Source organism: Phascolarctos cinereus, unplaced genomic scaffold, assembly GCF_003287225.1.
Source record: "Phascolarctos cinereus isolate Bilbo 61053 unplaced genomic scaffold, phaCin_HiC Scaffold_4;HRSCAF=312, whole genome shotgun sequence".
Taxonomy (NCBI): domain Eukaryota; kingdom Metazoa; phylum Chordata; class Mammalia; order Diprotodontia; family Phascolarctidae; genus Phascolarctos; species Phascolarctos cinereus.
Window position 1 is genome coordinate 707,147,498 of NW_027555847.1, and position 20,368 is coordinate 707,167,865.

Sequence of the window (20,368 nt, forward strand, 5' to 3'; positions counted from 1 at the left end):
ATCTATGGGAACTGATGAGATCATCAAGTGAAACAGGATAGAGGTTGGAGAGGAGAGAGCTCAGGACATACCCACGATTAATTGGCATGACCTGGATGGAGATCCAGCACAGGGTTCCAAGAAGAGGCAGTTAGGTAGAGCCAAGAGGTAATCGAGTCCAACCTTCCTGATTTACTTAAGTAAACCTAGTTAACCTAGGCTAATTAACTTGTCTAAAGTCACAAAGCTTGTAAGATTTGAACTCTAGCCTTCTTGATATCAACTCCAGTTCTCTTAAACACCAGCTGCCGTTTAGTAAGGCATTCCAGGGACACGATTTTTTATAAACAAAAAACACACACATAAAATAACCTTCCCATTATCAATGACTAAAAAAGTGTCTGTGCTTACATAAGAGCAATAAGGAAAACTATGGGGTAACCCAAGAGTAGTATTAACAGAAGTGGGACAGGTCAAGCTTGCATTGTATGTTCCCACTACAAATCTATTAAACAGAGACAGGGAAAAGCTTAGGGAAGTTCCAGGCTTTATGTGGAATCCCAGCTGGTAGGTGGCTTGAAAAATCAGTATGCCTATAAAGGAAAAACACATTTCCACTTAAATGTAATTAGACTGTATTATTATCTAATGGCTTATTAAGGGTTATTTATAATCAATGCTGATTTGCAGTCAGAAAAGTAAGGAAAAAAAAAGAAAACAACCCAACGATGAACTTTAGGCCATCCAAATCAAGAACAATATTTACAAAGTAGTGGCTAATTGAACTTGACAAGTTCACCTGCCCACAAAACCATCCAGTTTACTGAGACTGTCAGAAAACCACTTGGACATCTATGGAAGGAGGGGGTGGAAAATAGAAGTCTGGAAATAGCACTGGAAAATTAATTTCTTGTGGGTCTATCTCCAGCCACACAGAGTTTCCAATTCTACCTTTACAAGGGTATAACTAAGAGTTAGTTAAATTTATCCTTCCTTTAGTCAATTTAAATGAAAAAATTAATTTTTGATGGGGACAAAAACACTCTCAATGGCCTCTCATCAGCCCAACATAAACACATAAAGCTCCTCAAACATTCCAATCAAAGATTTGAATTCAGCTTGTAGCTGGAAGTTGAGTTCCATGTTTAAGCCCATTTGGAAAGATTAGCCTTGGTAGTTCTAAGCAAAACAGTGGATGGACTTCCAGGGTAATTGTTAAGAGAACCATATTGAAGAGTTCCATAGCTAAGGCCTTCAAACAAAACTTGAGCAAGCTCCCATTGAGTCAAACATTTTAATCTAATTTCACAAATTGTTACTGATATCCTGCTATGTGTAAAACAGTGTCCTGAGTGGAGATCATATCACATTTTGGTCTTTACATGATGAATGGAATCCATTTCATTGCTACACCAGGGAAGAAGAGAAGATCATAGGAACATAAACTTAAAGTAGTGTCAAACTCAAGTAGAAACAGGGCCATGGAACCATACATAGGGAACCTTGTGGGCTGCATTCTGATGTAGAAAACCACACAGGTTGAAATAATCATTTTTTGTTAATACATCAACACATTAAAATCAGATGGGAATCGCATTTTAGTTTGGTTCAGGCCTGTGGGCGGCATGTGGTCTGCAGGCTGTGTTAGACACGTCTGATTTAGGGCTGGAAGGGACTCTAGAGGTCATTGAGACCCATCCCCTCATTTCACACATAAAGAAAATAAGGGTTAGTGACATCAAATGATTTGTCCAGGGATACACATCTATAAGTGTCTGAAGCAGGATTTAAATTCAGGTCCGGATTCTGGCACCATTTAAAATAATTTCAATCTCATCTACTATAGTATGTTTTCAAGAATATAAAATGTGAACGGATAATTCAACTAGCCAATAGGAACAGGCACTTCCAGAAATAAAAGACTGAATTTTGTTATTTATTGAATATAATAATAATATAAATATCTTCAGAATCTATCTTTGCCTTGGTTAAGACTCAACCTCATAACCTTTTTTATTTTAATTTTTTAAAGACCTTACAAACGTCTGGTCTTCTGCTAGGTTCTGGGGAACAGAGATGAAAATAAGATCACACACACATAGTGATGTGTATATACAGAGTAATGGAATTTCTTGAGGAAGGAGAGGAGGGGATGCTAGCCACTGGCTGAAGGAGGTGGAGGGGGAGAGAAGTGAATTGTAAAAAACCTTTTGTAGATTTCATCACTTCTTATGACTCAATTAGATTCCACATCCACGTACCATGATTTGTTTAGCCATTCCCCAACAGGTCAATATCCTCTTAGCTTCCAATTCACTGTTGCTACAAAAAGAGTTGCTGTAAATATTTTTACACACAAGGATCTTTCCCCTCTTCCTTTGATGTCTTTGGGGGATATCTGTGTAATAGTGATTTTGCTAAGTTAAAGGGATGGATAGTTTAGTGATGTTTTAGGCATAGTTCAAAATTGCAGACCAGAATGCTTAGACCAATTCACAATTCTACCAACAATGCACAAGTGTGCTTGTTTTTCCTCTGGCCCCTCTCATTTTGTTATTTTCCTCTCTTGTCATCTTTGCCAATATAATGAGTCATAGGTGGAGCTGGAGCTGCACTTTGAAGGAAACAAAAGATTCTGAGACATGGAAATAAGGAGAGAAAGCCTTTCAGATACAGATGATAGTCTGGGCAAAGGTGCCAAGGAAGGAGATGGAACGTTAAGCATGAGAAAAAGCAATCAGCTGTTTGGAATGTAGAATATATGAGGAGTGATGTGTGATCAGTCTAGAAAGATAGCTTGAAACCAAATGATGAAAAACTTTAAATGCCAGAAAGAAGAGTTTCTATTTTATTCTGAAGGTAAGAAGGAATCAATTGAAGCTTCACATTTTTTCTTATCTTTATCCCCCTTCCCAATTGAACATTATCAACAACAAAAGAAAATCCTTGTAATAAATAAATAGACACAGTCAAACAGAGCAAATTCTCTCTTTGGCCATGTCCAATGTCATTCTGAACTTTGAATCTGTTACCTCTCTGACAGGAGATGAGTACCATGTTCATTACCAGTTCTCTGGAATTACGATTTCTTATAGCACTGATTAGAATCCTGGAGTCTTTCAAAACACATGTCTTTATTATGTTGTCATTGCATATTTTTTCTCCCAATTCTTCACACTTTGCTTTTAATCAGTTGATAGAGGTCTTCTCATTTGCATTTATTCCCATTTCTATAAATATTAGTGATTTGGAAACTAATGTCCACATAGTTGTTGATGGCTTAGATTTCCTAACTGGAAAACTGCCTTTGACCATCTCTTGGGGAAATGGTTGTTCGTCTTATAAATTTGAATCAATTCCATCTATATCTTGGATATGAGATGTTTATCAGGGAAACATGCTTAAAGTCTTTTTCTTTACGTTTTCCAATTTGTTCCCCAAAGATTTGTTTCTCTTCCAAGTTTAACCACATTGCTTTTGCTTGAGCAAAAATTTTTAAATGCCATACAATCAAAATTGTCCATTTTATTTTGTGTGACCTTCTCAGTTCTTCGTTCAGTCATGAAATCTGCCCTTACACAGAGACCAGAAAGACAATTTCTTCCTTGCTCCTATAATTTGCTTATGTTCACACTTTTTATGTCTACCTTTTTATGTATACCTTTGGAACTTATTGTGGTACAGGGTGTGAGGAACTGGTATAGATCTAATTTCTTTCAAAGTACACTCCGGTTTTCCCAGTAGTTTTTTTTTTTGGAATGATTCCTTTCCCCAGTAACTGGGGGTTTTGTGTTCATCAAACACTATGTGTTTATATGCTATATATCTACTTATCAACCTTTCTTCTTCACCAATAACAATTATTTTGGTGATTAATGCTTTGTGGTAGTTTGAGACCTAATTCTGTTAGTCCTTTTTTCCCCCTTACTTTTTCATGATTACTTTTAAAATTCTTGACCTGTTCTTCTAGATAAATTATAATTATGTTCTTGATCTAAAAAAATTATTCTTTCATAGTTTGATTGTACTAAATAAATTAATTTAAGTAATTTAGTCATGTTTATTATATTGGCATGACCTACCTATGGACAATGACTATATTTCCGATTACTTAAGTCTCTATTTCTGTAAAGAGTGTTTCAGAGTTAAATTAATATAGTTCTTAGTTATATTCCAGTAGAAAGACCCTCAAATATTTGATACCTTCTTAGTTATTTTGAATGGAATTTTGCTTTTTGTCTCTTCCTTCTGGGTTTAGATTGTGAGCTCCTTAAGGGTAGGGACTACCTTTTACTTCTTTTTGTATCTCTAGTGCTAAGAATAGTGCCTGGCACGTAGTAGGACAATAAATGTTATACTGATTTAATTGATTTTACTTTTGTTGGTAAGATACAGGAACAGTGATGATTTTTGTGAATTTGTTTTATATCCTGCAACTTTGCTGAATTTATGAATAGTTTCAATTAATTTTTAATTGACTTTTTAGAGTTCTCTAGATAATCATCTCATCTGTAAAAAAGTTTTTCCCCTCTCTGGTTATATTTGTTCCCTTGATTTCTCTTTCTTCTTTTACTGCGATAGCAAGAATTTCTAGAACTCTATTAAATTGGTGATAATGGAAATTCTTATTTTACTTCTGATTTTATTGGAAAGGTCTCTAAATTTTCTCCATATTGTCTGATCTTGGTTTCTGATAGACATTATTAATTATATTGAGGAAAAGTCTGTTTATTCCTAGCATTCTAATAACAGAAACACACGCAGAAATAAGTGTTGGATTTTGTTCAAAGTTCTTTCAGCATCTACTGATATAATTACGAGGTTTATTATTTACATTGGTGATATGATATTTTTATGTTCATAGCTTCCCTTATGTTGAGCCAATCTTGCATTCCAGGTACAAATCCTCATCACCATATATAATCATTTTAATATGTTATAACATTTATTCAAAATTTTTATGTCAACCTTTATTTGGGATATTAGTCTATAGTTTTATTTCTGTTTTATCTCCTACTGGTTTAGGTGTAAAGGCTATATTAGTATCACAGAAATTGGAAAAGTTCCCCCTCCCGTTTATTAAAACAGTTTACATAATATTGACATTAACTATTCTTAGAATAGAAATCACTTGAATATCCACATGGCCCTGGAGGTTTTGTTGTTTGTGAGTTCATTTATGGCTTGTTCAATTTCGTTTTCAAATATTGGGCTATGTAATCATTTTTCCTTGCTAAAATGGGTGTTTGATATTACTGTAAACATTTATCCATTTCATCTAAGTTTTGTTAGCATAAAATTAGGCAAAATGACTTCTGATAATTACTTTACTTTGTCAATTGTTGGAATTATCCTTTTACATTTTTGATATTAAAAACTGGCCTGGGGGCAGCTAGGTGGCATAGTGGATAGAGCTCTGGCCTTGGAGTCAGGAGGATCTGAGTTCAAATCTGGCCTCAGACACTAGACACTTACTATCTGTGTGACCCTGGGCAAGTCACTTAACCCCAATTGCCTCAGCAAAAAAAAAAAAGCAAAAAAAATTGGTCTGGGGCAGCTAGGTGGTACAATGGATAGAGCACTGGCCATGCTGTCAGGAAGACTTGAGTTCAAATCTGGCATGAGACACATGATAGTCACTAGCTATTGCCCCCCCCCCAAATTGGTCTTCCTCTCTTTTTTGAAGCAGATTAACTGTTTATCTATTTTGTTGGTATTTTTTCAATAAAGCAGTTCCTTGTTTTATTTATCATTGTGTTTTTTCTTTTTCCTTTCAATCTTTTAGTCTCTGATTTTCAGAAGTTTTACTTTGTCGCTTAGTTGGGTTTCTGGATTTATTCTTATTCAACATTTTCTGCTGCATGTCTAATTCATTTATTCTTTCTTTTTTTTTTTTTTGTTGATGAAAGAGTTTTAGAGATACAAATTTTCTCCTAAGGACCTTATTAGCTATATGCTATATTTTTTGGTGTGTTGTTTCATTATTGTCATTTTCTTTGATGAAATTTTCTATTGTTTCTATAATTTGTTCTTTGATTCACAAGTTCCTAAGGTTAAGTTATTTAGGCTCCAATTGATTGTTAATTCTTTCCTCAAAGGACTTCTATTTAATATAATTTTTACTGCAAACGACCAATAAATCATAGGTTGAATATTTTTGCCTTTTTGTGTTATTGGTGAGGTCTTTATGCTGTAATACATAATAAATTTTTTAAAGGTGCATGAATGTCAGAGAAGTATTCTGTTCTCATTTAGTAATCACCATTTATCTATTCTATTTTTTTCTAAAGTTTTATTCAAGTCATTGAATTCTTTCTTGCTTATGTTTTGGTTATATTATTTCAGGTCTGAAAGGGCTACATTGAGTTTTCCTTAAGTTATAGAGTCTTAATGTCTATTTCTCCCTGCCATCTGATTAATTTTTATGTATTTCATATATAGATATTATATATTAATATTGATTCATTATTTATGGTGACTTTAAGTATAATGTAGTTTCTCTTAAATGTAATTTTGTCATTTGTATATTTAGCATAGCTGCATCTGAAACTGTGATTGCTACCTCTGCTTTTGAGTTCAGATAAAGTATAATAGATATTGCTTAAGTCATTTTAATTCTACATAAATTTTTATGCTTCAAGTATGTTTTTTATAAGCAGAATATTGATGGATTTCTGCTCCTGTTCCCAGGATTTTATTCTTTATTCTTCTCCTTTTAATTCCACCACACACTCACCACTCCATATGTTCTACTCATAACTATTCTGTATCTCTCCTGCCCTCCCTCATAGCCAACTGTTGTCTGACTTCTTCTCTTTAGAATTTGATGTATTTCTACACTGCAATCTGTGTGTATCTCTCTGGGTGTAAACTTATGTTCAACTTTCCTTTGTTCAGTTCAGGTGAAAGTGAAGTTGATGGGATGTCCATTCCTTCCCATTTCTACCACCAAATTTGAGCTCACTTCATCTTATGAACCTCTATTATGTGAAATAGTGATTTTATGTATACCTTTCTATATTTCTCTTGACTTCTGCATTTCTATTTCAAAGTGTCTACTCAGGAACGCTTAGAAATCCTCTATTTTATTAAAGGAACGTGTCCACCCCTATAGAATACTTTGATTTTTATGGAGAGGTTACTCTTAGTTGTAAAGCCTTCATCTTCCAAAATATCATATTCCAATCTTTCCTTTTCTTGCTTGTGGCAGCTGTCAAGTCTTGTTGAATTCAATCTGTTGCTCTTTTGTACCTGAACTATTTTTTTTTGCCTGTTTGCAGTATATTTTTAATTTGAGCTGGGGGCTTTGGGTTTTGGCTATGATGTTCCTGGGGTTTGCAGAGTTTTTCCCAGAAGTGATTGATGAATTCTTTCCATTTTAACTTTACACTATGGTTCTAAGAGTTCTGCAAAATTTTCATATGGTTTCCAAGCTTTTGTAGGGGTGTGATTTTCAGGTAGTTCAATAATTCTGAGATTCTCTCCTTGACCTGTTTTCTTTTTTAAGGTCAGTTATTTCTTATATTGTATTTCTTACATTTTCTTTTTTAAAATTTCAATCTTTTGAATTTGTTTTTAATATTTATGTTGTCTCATTGAATATTTTTTGTTCATCCCATTCTAGTTTTCAGTAGAAACTTAGTTTTTAGGTAAGGTTTCCTTCTGTCTGTTTTAAGGTATTGATTCTTCTGGCTCTTCTTTCCTCCCTAGCTATTCCATTAATATCTCTTGTTTCTTTTCTTCTGGATATTCTTATAGTCTTGGTAGCCAGAATATATATATATATATATGTATATATGTGTATATATATATGTATATATATGTATGTATATATATGTGTGTGTGTGTGTGTGTGTATATATATATATTTTTTTCCCCTTTCAGGATCTACTTAGCCTTGCACAATTATTCTTTCTTTTGGGCATTTTTCAATCTAAGGCATTTCTTCACTGCATTTGGCATTTTCTTTGGTTTGCTATACAACTAGGCTCAGAGTCTGGGTTGGAGGCTTGTACTTGGTCTAATTCCTCTCATATACTTTGGGGTGTATGTGATGTTCAAGGAGAACTATTACCTCTGGTATGAGGGACTGCTAGGTCCTTTTCAGAGGTGCTCATCCACCTTTGGTGTTCATGTCCATCTACCACTCAACTCTCACCTGGCAATCAATAGGACTTAAAACCATCAGGGAGTTAGGGGATGACTATTCCCCAGGTGGAATGGGTGGATGAGAACAATTTGTTCCATTGGCCACTAAAGCAGCTGAAGCAGGTGCTGTGGATGGAGTACTTAGAGCTTGGTCAGACATCAAAGAAGCCAAGGTCACCCATTATATCCTGGGCTATCATCAGTCATCTTGACTTTTGTCTTGCCACTGGCTTTGATGATTCTGGAAGAGATAGTGAGGCTGACAACTTTGTGTACCCCTGCCTCATTTAAATCCAATTTACATGCAAGTCAAGATGTCACTCTATGATATCATTTGTCCTCTTTGAAAATGAAGAATAAACACCAATTACTGTCATTCTCCTGGATGCTGTGGGCAGGCCCTACTTGAGAGTTCTTCTTCAAGAACAGTTTGGTTCTATATGTTTAATAGGAATGTATATGTATGGCCTATATCAGATTGCGTGCCATCTTGGGGAGGGAGAGGGAGAAAAATTTAAAACTCAAAAGCTCATGGAGTGATTGTTGATAAATCAAAATAAGTTGGAAAAAAAGAGAATCGTTTGTCTCAGGTCCAGCATGCCCGGATGCTTCTTAAGGCCCTTCTGCTGTGGCCAAGGTTCCAGGACTTCTTTGTCTCTGGGCCTCTTTCTCCTGAAGCTGTGGGGCTCCAGGGGAGGCCTCATGCTGGGTTCTGTTCAGAACTTTTCTCATTACCTCATTGTTCTGGGGCTACTCTTGTGTGGGACTCTGCCTGGGGATTTTCTCCTTCATTATCCCTTGTGACAGGTTCTACTCAGGGTCTTTCTGAGCTGCACCTAAGCTGAGCTCTGTTCAGTCCTTTCTCTTACTACAACAAGGCTATGAGATCACCTGTCCTGTGGGACCATGCAGTTTCATACTGTGTAGAACCTTCTACTTATCCTGGTTTGTCTCCTTTCAGGACTTTGGAAGTCTTTTTTCAGTCCTAGACTCAGCGGAGGATCTTAGAGCTGATTCTCTTTATTTTGTTTAATACTGTGCATTTTAAGAGCTTTATAGGGGATATTGGGGTGTTGGTGGGAGTGTGTGTGGGATTGGCCTTCTATAAGTCTTACCATGTTGCCATATTCCCACAAGGTCAACAGGCGAGGAGTGGTATGGAAAACGATATTTGAACTGAACCTTCAATGGAGCTGATGATTCCAAGAGGTAGAGGTGAGGAGGTTGTGCATTCTAGGTATGACCCACCAAAAGGAGTGGATGGAATGTCTTCTATGGGGAAGAGCAAGTGTAGACCAAGTTGGCTAGAATGTGCAATGAGTGAGGAGGAGTAATGTGAAAACTGTCTATGAACTGGGGTTGTAGCCAAATTGTGGAGGGCTTTAAATGTCAAATCAGGAGTCTGTTATCTTTAAGGTAATAGGGAGTCACTGAAACCACCTGAGCAGGTAAATGCTGTTGTCCAACCTGTGCCTTAAAATATCAATGTGTCAGCTGTGTGGAGGATGGAATGGAAAGGGGGGACTGGAGGCAGAGAGCTCAATGAGGATGATGCTATAATAGACGAGATGAGAAGTGATGAACTGGTAAGGTGCTGGGGTAGACAGAGACAAGGGGATGGATAGGAGAGATGTTATGGAAATATAATTGACAAGACTATTTGATAACTGATGGCATACAGCAGGTGATATCAAGGAAAGAGGAGAGCTGAGGATGACTCCAGGGTTGTGAACCTGGTCACTGGAAAGATGGTGCTCTTGACTGAATTAAAGAAGTTTGAAGGGTGGATGGGTTGTGGGGAGGAAGGTAATGATTTCTATTTTGGATATGTTGAGTTTAAAATGGCTGAAGAATACCTATGTGGATCTATCCAGGAGGTAGTTGGCATGTGGACTTGGAACTCAGGAGAGACACAAGGGCTGGATATGTAGATTTGGGAAATCACATCTACATAGAGATCATAAGAGAATCACAGGAGGTGATGAAATCATTAGGAGAGAGACAATGTAGAGAACTAAGAAAAGATGTCCCAGTTGGGAGCCAACGTGGACCCACGAAAAGAGGGTGGGACATGGATGATCCTTCTGCAAAGGAGACCTGAAGATGAGTGAATAGACAGGTAGAGGTAGAAACAGGAGAGAGCAATATCATGAAACCCAGGGAGGAAGAAGCGGTCAATACTGTCCAGAGATTCAGAGAGGTCAAGAAAGAGAAGCCAGCCCTTGGCATCGAATCTAGCAGTTAAGAGATCACCAGCAGCCTTAGGGAGAACAGTTTCAGTTGAGTGGTGAAGTTGGAAGCCAGCTTTTAAGGGTTTGAGAAGTGACTAGAAAGTAAGGAAGTGAAGGCAGTAAGTGTAAACCTCCTTTTTAAATAAAAATAACTGGCTGGCATTTATAAAGCTTGTTAAGATTTTCAAAATAAAGTGTTACATGTCACCTCATTTGAGTCTCACACAAACTTTATTGAAGTAGGTGCCGTTATTGTCACCATTTTACAGGTGAGAAAACTGAAGCCAGGAAAAGTTAAGGGGTTTGCCCGGGGTCACTCAGTTAGTGAGTGTCTGAGACAAGATTTGAACTCAGGTTCATTGACTTCAGGTTCATCACTCTATCTATTCTAACACCTAGCTGCTCACAGTTTGGTGGGGAAAGGGAGAAAAAAATACATAGGAAAATAGCTTAAGGAGATGCAAGGTCAAGTAAAGTTTGAAGTAAGAACAAAGATGTTAAAAACTGAAACCATTTTAATATCGAAGCCACCAAGTAATTGCATTTAAGACAATAAAATAGTAAAATTATTTGAATTATGTGGGTGAGTGAAGGTATTTTGAGCTCAACAAACTAGCGCCATAAACCTATACCTTTATAATCTTATATAAGTGGAACTAAGATGGATACACTAATCCCTGGTCCTGTTTTCTTCCATCCCAGACACAATAATTACTCACCTTTTAATCCTGCACTGACTTCTCAATTTACATATATAAACCCAAATCCACAGAAATGTTCCACTGAATTATTTTCATAGTTGATAGAGAAGGTCTATCCTTCAAATATGGTAAAACTGTTTTCTAGAAAATCTACTCTATTGGCTGATGCCTGCTTGTATTCAATAATAGCCATTTCTTCCAGATTCTACACATCTACTCTCGTCTGAAAAATGCTCCAGGAGCCGGGCCAGACTGCTGATCGGTCTATGTAGGATTCTTGGCATCTGCCTTTGCCAAGTAGTCAGAATGTGACTAAAGAGTCAAGGAGCAGGATTGTAGTATTGACATTCTAATGCTTCAATTGCCATATTCGGGTCATTACATAGCTTATCCAGATGGCTGGAATCCATAAGCAGTCCATAAGAAGGGCTATAAAACATCTTCTGGCCTCAATCTAATTTTTCTGCACATTGATAGCATCTTTCAGGAGACTGCAACGTGAATTGCTAAGACTACTATAAGATTCATTTATTGGAGGGGTGAGGGATGTGCTACAGATATCAATGTTTCTGTGACCAATAGGGAAAGTTCATCTTTGAGAACCTTCCTGCATATGTTCTTTTGAACCAACTCAAGACTTGAATCCATTAAAAATTCCCTAACAGAAATTGCACATTTCTACCTATGGTTCACCTCTCTTACATAAATACCTCCTATACTTCGGTTTGGGGTAATATAATGTTCTCTTCTGCAGATTAGGGTTTCTTAACTTGTGAACTTAAAAAAAGTTGATAACTGTATTTCAATTTAATTGCTTTCCTTTGTAATCCAATATATTTTATTTTATTCATTTCTAGACATCACGAAGAGTCTATTACCTCCTCTAGACCCTTATGACACACACAAAAATTAATTTGTCCTGTTTTAATTGGTATTGGCTATTTGGTTAAGTCAAATTTAATGTTATCTACTGTTCCACTGCCAGCAATATCAACTCTTTGGCCATGGCATCCCATTTGTCTTTGTTAAAGACAAATACAAAATGGCCTTTGGTCCCATGTGGTTTTCTTTTCCATATTGATAGTGATGTAGTGAAAAAAAAAAGGAATGGAGGAGTGGATGGTGGTAGAAATCATATAGTTTTCTTATTGTCTGTAAAAATTGATTTAACTCTTATTGCTCTAAATGTGAGATTTTTGCCAAAAAAAAACCCCAATGAGGTGCTATCCTAATAGAGGCACTGAACCATGTGAGTATCAATATGGACTTTCTTTCTACAAATGAAACAAGATGACACTGAGAAATCAGGGCAAAACTGGGACACAAAAGATCTCAGGAGATAGACCAGACAATTAATTACATAAAATTTAAATGGTTTTGCATAGACAAATCCCATACAGCCAAGGGAAAACATTAACTGGGAAAAAACTTTACATCAGGTTTCTCTGATAAAGGTCTGATATCCAAGTTATATAAAGAACTGATTCAAATTTATAACAATAAATCTCCCAAATGACACATGCTCAAAGGATGTGAATATTTCTTAAGGGAAAACATCCAAACTATCAAAAAAATTACATGAAATTAAGTCTATCAATAAATTTATTTATTGATTCAAAGGATCAATAAATCATACAAAATTATATATGAAAAAATGCTCCAAATCACGAATAATCATAGAAATGCAAATTAAAGCAACTGTGAGGTTCTACCTCACACCCATAATTAGCAAAGCTGACAAAAATGAAAATGACAATTGTTGGAAAGGCTATCGGAAAACAGGCACAGTAGTACATAAAATGGATGGACCTAGCTATTCTGGGAGACAATTCAGAACCACGCCCCCATAATGACTAAAATAGGCATATTCTTTGGCCCAGCAATACCACTATTAGGTTTATATCCTTTGGAGATCAAAGAAAAAGAGAAGGTAGTCCCTGGCCTCAAGAAGCTTATGTTCTAACAGAGACACTCTAGATCTCATGGAGAAGGCTCTGCAGCATTCTGGAGCTGTGTGCAATCAGCACGGTGCTATCCACAAACAGAAGTGATATAGAACTTCATCATTTCTAAGGAATTCCTCTTCTGTCTGGACTTGGTTCATGTTGGGCGTTGTCCTGTCTTCTGCATGGTGGCTTAGAGTCAGAGAATCATTATAAAAGGTTATTTCTGTGATTGTCTGTGTCATGGCCTCTTGTTTGATCTTAATGTGTGAGTGAGAAACACACTGTTGGGGGACAGGCTGTGTTTTGCCTAATGCAGTCAAATAAAATATTTATATAATTGGTGAATGACAAATTTGGTGAGATCTTGTATTCCATGCACTTTCCAGCCAGCTTTGTGGCTGTAAAGATATAGTCTACTATGGAATACTTTCTGAACAACTGGCTGACTCCCTTTGGTGCCGAGGGGCTGGAGGCCAAGTGTGGTGGTCAGGGTTATCATTATCCCTTCCCAGCTGTTTTCCACACCATGCTACCTACCCACTGGCAATCATACTCACCCACCAGAACACAGGCCCTGCCCCTGAAACACGGCACCCTAACAGAAGAGATTTCAACTTTTTTTGCCCTGAATCAGGCCTCCACTTCACTTCCTGGCTCAGGAGTTGTGGTCATAGTAGAAGAGTCATTTTTTCCCTTTTTTTCAGGGTTAAGTAACTTGCCCAGGGTCACACAGTTAGTAAGTGTCTGTTCTATCCACTGAGCCACCTAGCTGTCCCTAAAAGGAGGGTCTTAAGCAGCATTCAGGCAGCCTGGGCTTGAACTGTATCAGAAGACAAGGTCAATCAATTCCTGAAGATGAAGATTTGCTCTAGTAAATCTTACTCACTGGGCCTGTTCTTTGGCTCCCAGGCCCTGCCCAGACTCTGGTCTATGAGACAATTATAGCAGTGGGGTATAATGGGCAGAGTTGGACCAGCCTGAGAGGGGCACATGTCTGGACAAGTTCAAGTTTATAACTGCAGAGATGCCTCACAATGGCACAGTCAGCTCATTTAGATGGTGCTGTTAAAATAATCCTCCATTCAAGAACATGCTAGTGCCCAGAAGGGCACCAGACCGCACTACAACTCTACCATTAACAGTGAACTATTGTGCCCCTTGCTTAGCCCAGGCAGACATCAGTTACTTTCAGATTTCTTCTTATAAGGCTGATTTGTCATGTTTTTTCTTCGGAGTCACTGTAATAAGCCTGTCCCACATACAGGGAGATGGCTCAGGTGACCCACTTAATGATTGGCCTGCTTGGGGTAGTTTTTCTAGTACTAGGGCTTGAGTGTCTCTGGCTTCTTCCTACAAAGAGATCACCGAATGTTTCCTGTAAACAACTGAATATACCTATAAAGTGGCTTGCTGGGGTTAAGGTCACATTCTGCGGCAAGTTAATTGTTCTACGTAACATAAAAATCTCTGCCCTTTAATTCCTTTCCATTCGATCCAATTCAATTCGAGCAGCATTTATTAAGTGCCTACTACATGCTAGCTGGGGGGGCTACCCAGGACAAAAATGAGACATTCTTCCTGTGAAGGAACATCTAATTGCCTGGAGGCAATAAAGGGTGTCCAGGAAAGGCTCCATGCACAAAATGCTGCCTAGGCGGCATCGGAAGGGAGGGATTGCTATGAAATCAAAGGAGGAAGGAGTGCATTCCAGGCATGTGGGATGGCCAGTGCAAGGCAGAGAGAGGTGTTTTGTGTGTGAGGAATAAAGAACAGGCCAACTGGCTAAATCTCAGAGTGTGGGAGGGGAAATAACATCCAGTGAGGCTGGAAACATAGCTTGGGGCCAGGGTGTGTTGGGCTTTAAAAGCTAAAAAGAGGAATTTATATTTGGGAGTCAGTGTAGAAGATGACACATAGATGAAGCATTAATTAGAGGGTCATGATCTCAAAAGCACCAAAAGGGAGGCCAGGGAAGGCTGGGAGGGAAGAGTGAGTGGAGTGAGGACAAAAGACAGGGGCAGGAAGGGTGCAGAGGGAGAAATGGAAAATAGGAAGCTCGTTCAGAGGGAACAACTTCATTGTCCTAGATCATGGATGTGAATCTCCTGTAGCTGATGAGATCAAGGAGACAGCCATCACTATGTACGGCTGGGATGGAATGAAGGCGTAGATCACGGAAGCTGGGAAGGCTGATCAACCGGAAAGCAAGGGTCATCAACATGGGGACATCACATTGAAGTCTCTGAGTGTAAGGGCAGAGACTGGGGTGGAGAGGAAGGCTATGAGCCGGCTAGCAGACACCTTGAGGAAGGCCTGGGAATGACCTGAGGACTGGTTGTTCTGGGTGGAGTGAACCTACAAGGAGCTGAATCATGGTAGCAGAAGAGGGGTGTGGAAATGGCAATAAGGAGCCAAGGGTACCCCCACCTTCATCTGGCCCAGTGTATTGGGGGCAGATGGGAGAAGGTAGACTCACTAATGGAGAGCACAGTTAAGGAGGCCAGGCTTCCATCACTCCTTCCACATCACTTCCTCACTCTTCCCTTTCTGGCAATCATGGAACCCTGATCTTATCGGCATCACTTTCTGACCAACTGTGCTAAACGAGCTACAAGTACACCTTCAGGAGATACTATGAAGATATTCCTTTCCAGCCCAACTTTTGCTCTTAATAGAGGCAAGATTCCATCTGTAGAATACACATAAAGATATGAATTATTAGACTTTTTCTGTGCGTCAGGCAGTGGGGACAAAAAGAAAGGTGAAAACATGGTCCCTACCCTCAAGGAGCTCTCATTCTAATGGGGAGACAACATACAAAAAAAATTATACATACAAAGATTAAATGAAAGTAAACTCAGAGGGAAGGCCGAGGAACACCGGGGTGAAGGGATGAGTGGGAAAGGCTCCCTGCACCCGCTGGGATTTGAGTCTTGAAAGAAGTTGGGGAAGCTAGGAGGCTGGGGTGAAAAGGAAGAGCATTCCTGGCATGGCTAGTCAGGAGATGGAGAGTAGCCAGCAAGGAGGTCAGGATAGCTGCATTATAGCACGTGTGAAGGAGAGTAATGTGTTAAGAAGGCTGGAAAGACAAGGAGGGGCCAGGCAGTGAAGGTCTTTAAATGACAAACAGAGGAATTTAGACTTGGTCCTGGAGGTAATAAGAAGCTATTGGAGTTTATTGACTAGAGGAGCCACATGGTCAGACCTGCCTGAGCTCTAGATAATCACCTTGATAGCTAAGGAGTGGATGGATGGGAGAGGGGAGAGACTTAATTCAGGGAGATCAACCAGAAAATTATGACAGCAGTGAGAGCCGATGAGGACCTGCACCAGCAATGTGAGCAGAGAGAGGGTGACATACACTAGAGAGACTGCATAAGTAGAAAAAGCCCCAGTAGAGTTACTGACTGTGTATATATTTGGATTTATTCCCCTCACATTTATACTGCATATATTCTGATGTGTATTTGTGGTCTCTCTCAATAGAATGTAAGCTTCTTGAGGGCAGGAATCACTTTATACTTTGAACTTGTATCCCCAGCCCTTTGAACAGTACCTGGTGCATAGTAGGCGGTTAATGAATGCTTCACTGATTGAGTGATGGATTAAGGTTACTTTGATGGCTCCAGTGAAGTGAATTTTTATAATGATACTCACAAAATAAACAGCTCCAAAGCTTCCATGTCCAATTTCATGTAAACCAACAAAAATGTCTTCAGGATCCTCCTTGTAGAACAGGTCTGCTATCTCTGGGTCCTTTGGCACCCCTTTGCGCATGGTGAAGAGTATTACGACCTCTGTTTGTCAATATCCCATTCAGTTTTTCCCTTCATTGACAAAGGAATTCTTGATAAACCGTCAGCACCTGAAGAGAAATATACATCATCATTAGCTTATTTCCAATGCAGATTTTGTTTTCCCCATCAGAGGGTTTAAAAATGACAAAACTGGTATACTTAATTTTTTTCCTTCTGATGTTTTTAAAACAATTTGTTTATTACTATATTTTAAACATCCTTTACTTTTTAAATTTTGATTTCTAAATTCTCTTCCTCCCACTTATTCTTCCACCACCCACTGAGAATGCAAACAATTATATCAATCATACGTGTGATATCATGGCACAATTGAAAAAAATGGTCTTGGTCGAATTATTAGTCAAAGCCATTCTGATAACTAATATTCTGATTTTAGGTAACTCAGCAGCTCCGAAAGTGACTTCTGCAATTCTGAGGCTATGTTAGCATAAAATGAAAGGGGCCACTTGTTCCGTTGCTATGGAAAACATCCTGTTCTCAAGGTTTCTATTAATAAGAGGGTATCACTTTTGATATTTCCAAATGCTGACTGACCAGCTTATCTGAATACTTTTGTTGTTTTTAACAGCGCTATTTTTTAAAGGGGAAAAAAATAAAGTATAGCTTTTCACATAGCTTGTCATAAACAACCCCCAAAGTATTTAACTGTCAAACTCATCACATGAGACTCATGGAGGGCCCTGGTTTCTTCCCCTTTTAACAGATCTGCTAATTTTTACAGCTTTCTCTGAGTTAAAAAAAAAAAAAGGAAACCAAACAGTCCCTCACATTGGTTTAAGAAGCAAATATATAAAATGCTAAAGTCATATAACCTCTTTCACAGCACTGAATAAACAAATTAAGATTTTGACCAGATGCCAGTAATGATGCATTTTGGACTTCCTGACCCCACAAAGACAATCCATGATTGGGGCAGGTTCATAACCATCAAGCAGCCCCACTATACCTTCTTGCCACTTTCAAGAACAGGGAGGTGGCACAATGTATCCATTTAATGAGTTTGGACATGGAGTCATGGAGATCCAAATTCAAATCCTGCCTCAGATATTTATTAGCTGTGTGATTCTGATTCTGAGCAAGTCACTTAACCTCCTCCTCCAACCTCAGTTTCCTCATTTAAAAAATGGGGATGATAATAGTAGCACTTACTTCCCAGGGCTGTGAGAATCAATGGAGATTATATATAATAAAAAAACACATTCCAAACCTTTAAATAATACGTAAACGTCAGCTTTTATCCTTTATTTGTTGAGGCAGGTTTTGGTGTGATTAATTTTTGAGAAAAAGCTCAAACTCCACAAGTCCCACACTCAACTTATTCTCTTTCCCCCTAAACCTGCTCCTCCTGTCTCTGTCTCGGACCCCGCTATTTATCCAGTATCCCATGTCTGTAAAATGACAGATATTTTTGGACCCCTCTCTCTTTCTCTCTCTCTGATCTCTTGTATACTCAGTTGCCAAGTCCTGCCAATTCCATATCCATAATATCCATTGAATCTGGCCTTGAGGGTCCCTTAGACCCCTTCAGTTCTGGATCTCTGATCTTTTTTTTTTCCCTCCTCAATTCAATAACCATTTTTAAAAAATTCAAATATTTCATTATTTTCCAAGTACACATAAATTTTTTTTAACATTTACTTTTTAAAAATTGAGTCCAAATTCTCTTCTTCCTTCCTGTCCTTCAACATTCCTAAGATGGCAAGCAATTTGACATACGTTATACATGTTCAGTCATGCAAAACATATTTTTATATTAGTCATGTGAAAGAAAATAGACTAAAAAAAATCCGAAGAGAAATAAATTAAGTTAAAAAAATTGTGCTTCAGGGCAGCTAGGTGGCACAGTAGATAGAGCTCTGGCCTTGGAGTCAGGATGATCTGAGTTCAAATCCAGCCTCAGACATATGACACTTACTAGCTAGACAAGTAACCCCAACTACCTCATCAAAAAATAGAAAAAAAAAAGCAAAAAAAAAGTGTTCTTCAATCTGTATTCAGACTCCTTCAGTTCTTTCTCTGGAGGCATATAGCATCTTTAATCATGAGCCCTTCGGAATTGTCTTAGATCATTGTACTGCTGAGAATAGCTAAGTCACTCACAGATGATCATTGTACAATATTGCTCTTACTGTGTTACTGTGTACAATGTTCTGCTGGTTCTTCTCACTTCACTTTGCATCAGTTCATGCAAGTCTTTCCAGGTTGTTCTGAAAGCATCCTGCTTTTCATTTCTTATGACACAAGAGTATTCCATCATGATCATATACCACAACTTGTTCAGCCATTCCCCAATAGATGGGAATTTGAGAAATGAAGCCTTTCTCAGAGACAATTGTAAGCATTTTCCCTCAGTTTTCTGCTTTACTTCTAATCTTGGTAGTAATTCAATTTAATGTAAACAAAATTACTCATTTTACAACCCATTATATTCTCTATCTTATTTGGTTACAAATTTTCCATACAGATTATCCATAGATATGATAAGCAAACTATTCCATGCTTCCCTAATTTGCTATGGTTATCACCTTTTATGTTTAAATCATGCACTCATTTTGACTTTATCTTGGTATGTAGTATGAGATTTTGGTCTACGCCTAGTTTCTGCCATACTATTTTTCAGTTGTCTTAGTAGCTTTTGTCAGATAGTAAGTTCTTGTTCCAAAAGCTTTGATCTTTGGGTTTATTAAACACTAAATTACTATGGTCATTTGCTACTATGTATTATGTACCTAATCTATCCTACTGATCCACCACTCTATTTCTTAGACAGTACAAGACTGTTTCATATACCACTTTATAATACAGTTTGAGATCTGGTATGGGTAAGCCACCTTCCTTCACATTTTTTTCCATTGATTTCCCCTTGATGTTCTTGACCTTGTGTTCTTCTGGAAGAATATATATTTTTTTCTAGTTCCATAAGTTTTTGGTAGTTTGGCATGGCACTGAATAAATGTATTAATTTAGGTTAAATTGTCATTTTTATTATATTGGCTCAGTCTACCGACGAGCAATTAATATTTTTCCAGTTGTTTAGATCTGACTTTATTTGTGAGAAAAATATCTTCTAATTGTGTTCATATAGTTCCTGGGTTTGCCTTGGCAGGCAGACTCTCAAGTATTTTACATTGTCTACAATTATTTTAAATGGAAATTCTCTTGCTGCTGGACTTTGTTAGTAAGAATATAAAAATGTTCATGATTTATGTGAGTTTATTTTATATACTGCAACTTTGCTAAAGTTGTTAAATATTTCAAATAATTTCATTATTCTCCCAGTCATATCACCTGAAAAGTCATATTATTATATCGTCTGCAAAGACTGCTGGTTTTGTTTCCTCATTGCCTATTCCAATTCCTTCAATTTCTTTTTTTTTTTACTGCTATAATTAGCATTTCTTTTTTTATTTTTATTTTTATTTTATTTTTAGGCAATTGGGGTTAAGTGACTTGCCCAGGGTCACACAGCTAATAAGTGTCAAGTGTTTGGTCTGAGGTTAGATTTGAACTCAGGTCTTCTCGACTTCAGGGCTGGTGCTCTTTCC

The 20,368-nt window shown here is 37.8% G+C and overlaps 1 protein-coding gene across 3 annotated transcripts in view; it reads right to left on the reverse strand.

The window, feature by feature from the left end:
* Positions 1-20,368, reverse strand: part of TAOK3 (TAO kinase 3) — a 237,689-nt gene that overhangs the window by 116,229 nt on the left and 101,092 nt on the right. For all 3 annotated transcript variants that reach the window (XM_078154357.1, XM_021008044.2, XM_078154358.1), the window contains exon 3: positions 16,663-16,870. In XM_078154357.1, coding sequence (XP_078010483.1) covers positions 16,663-16,782 — 120 coding nt within the window. In that variant the 5' untranslated portion in view covers positions 16,783-16,870. The remainder of the gene's footprint in view (positions 1-16,662; positions 16,871-20,368) is intronic.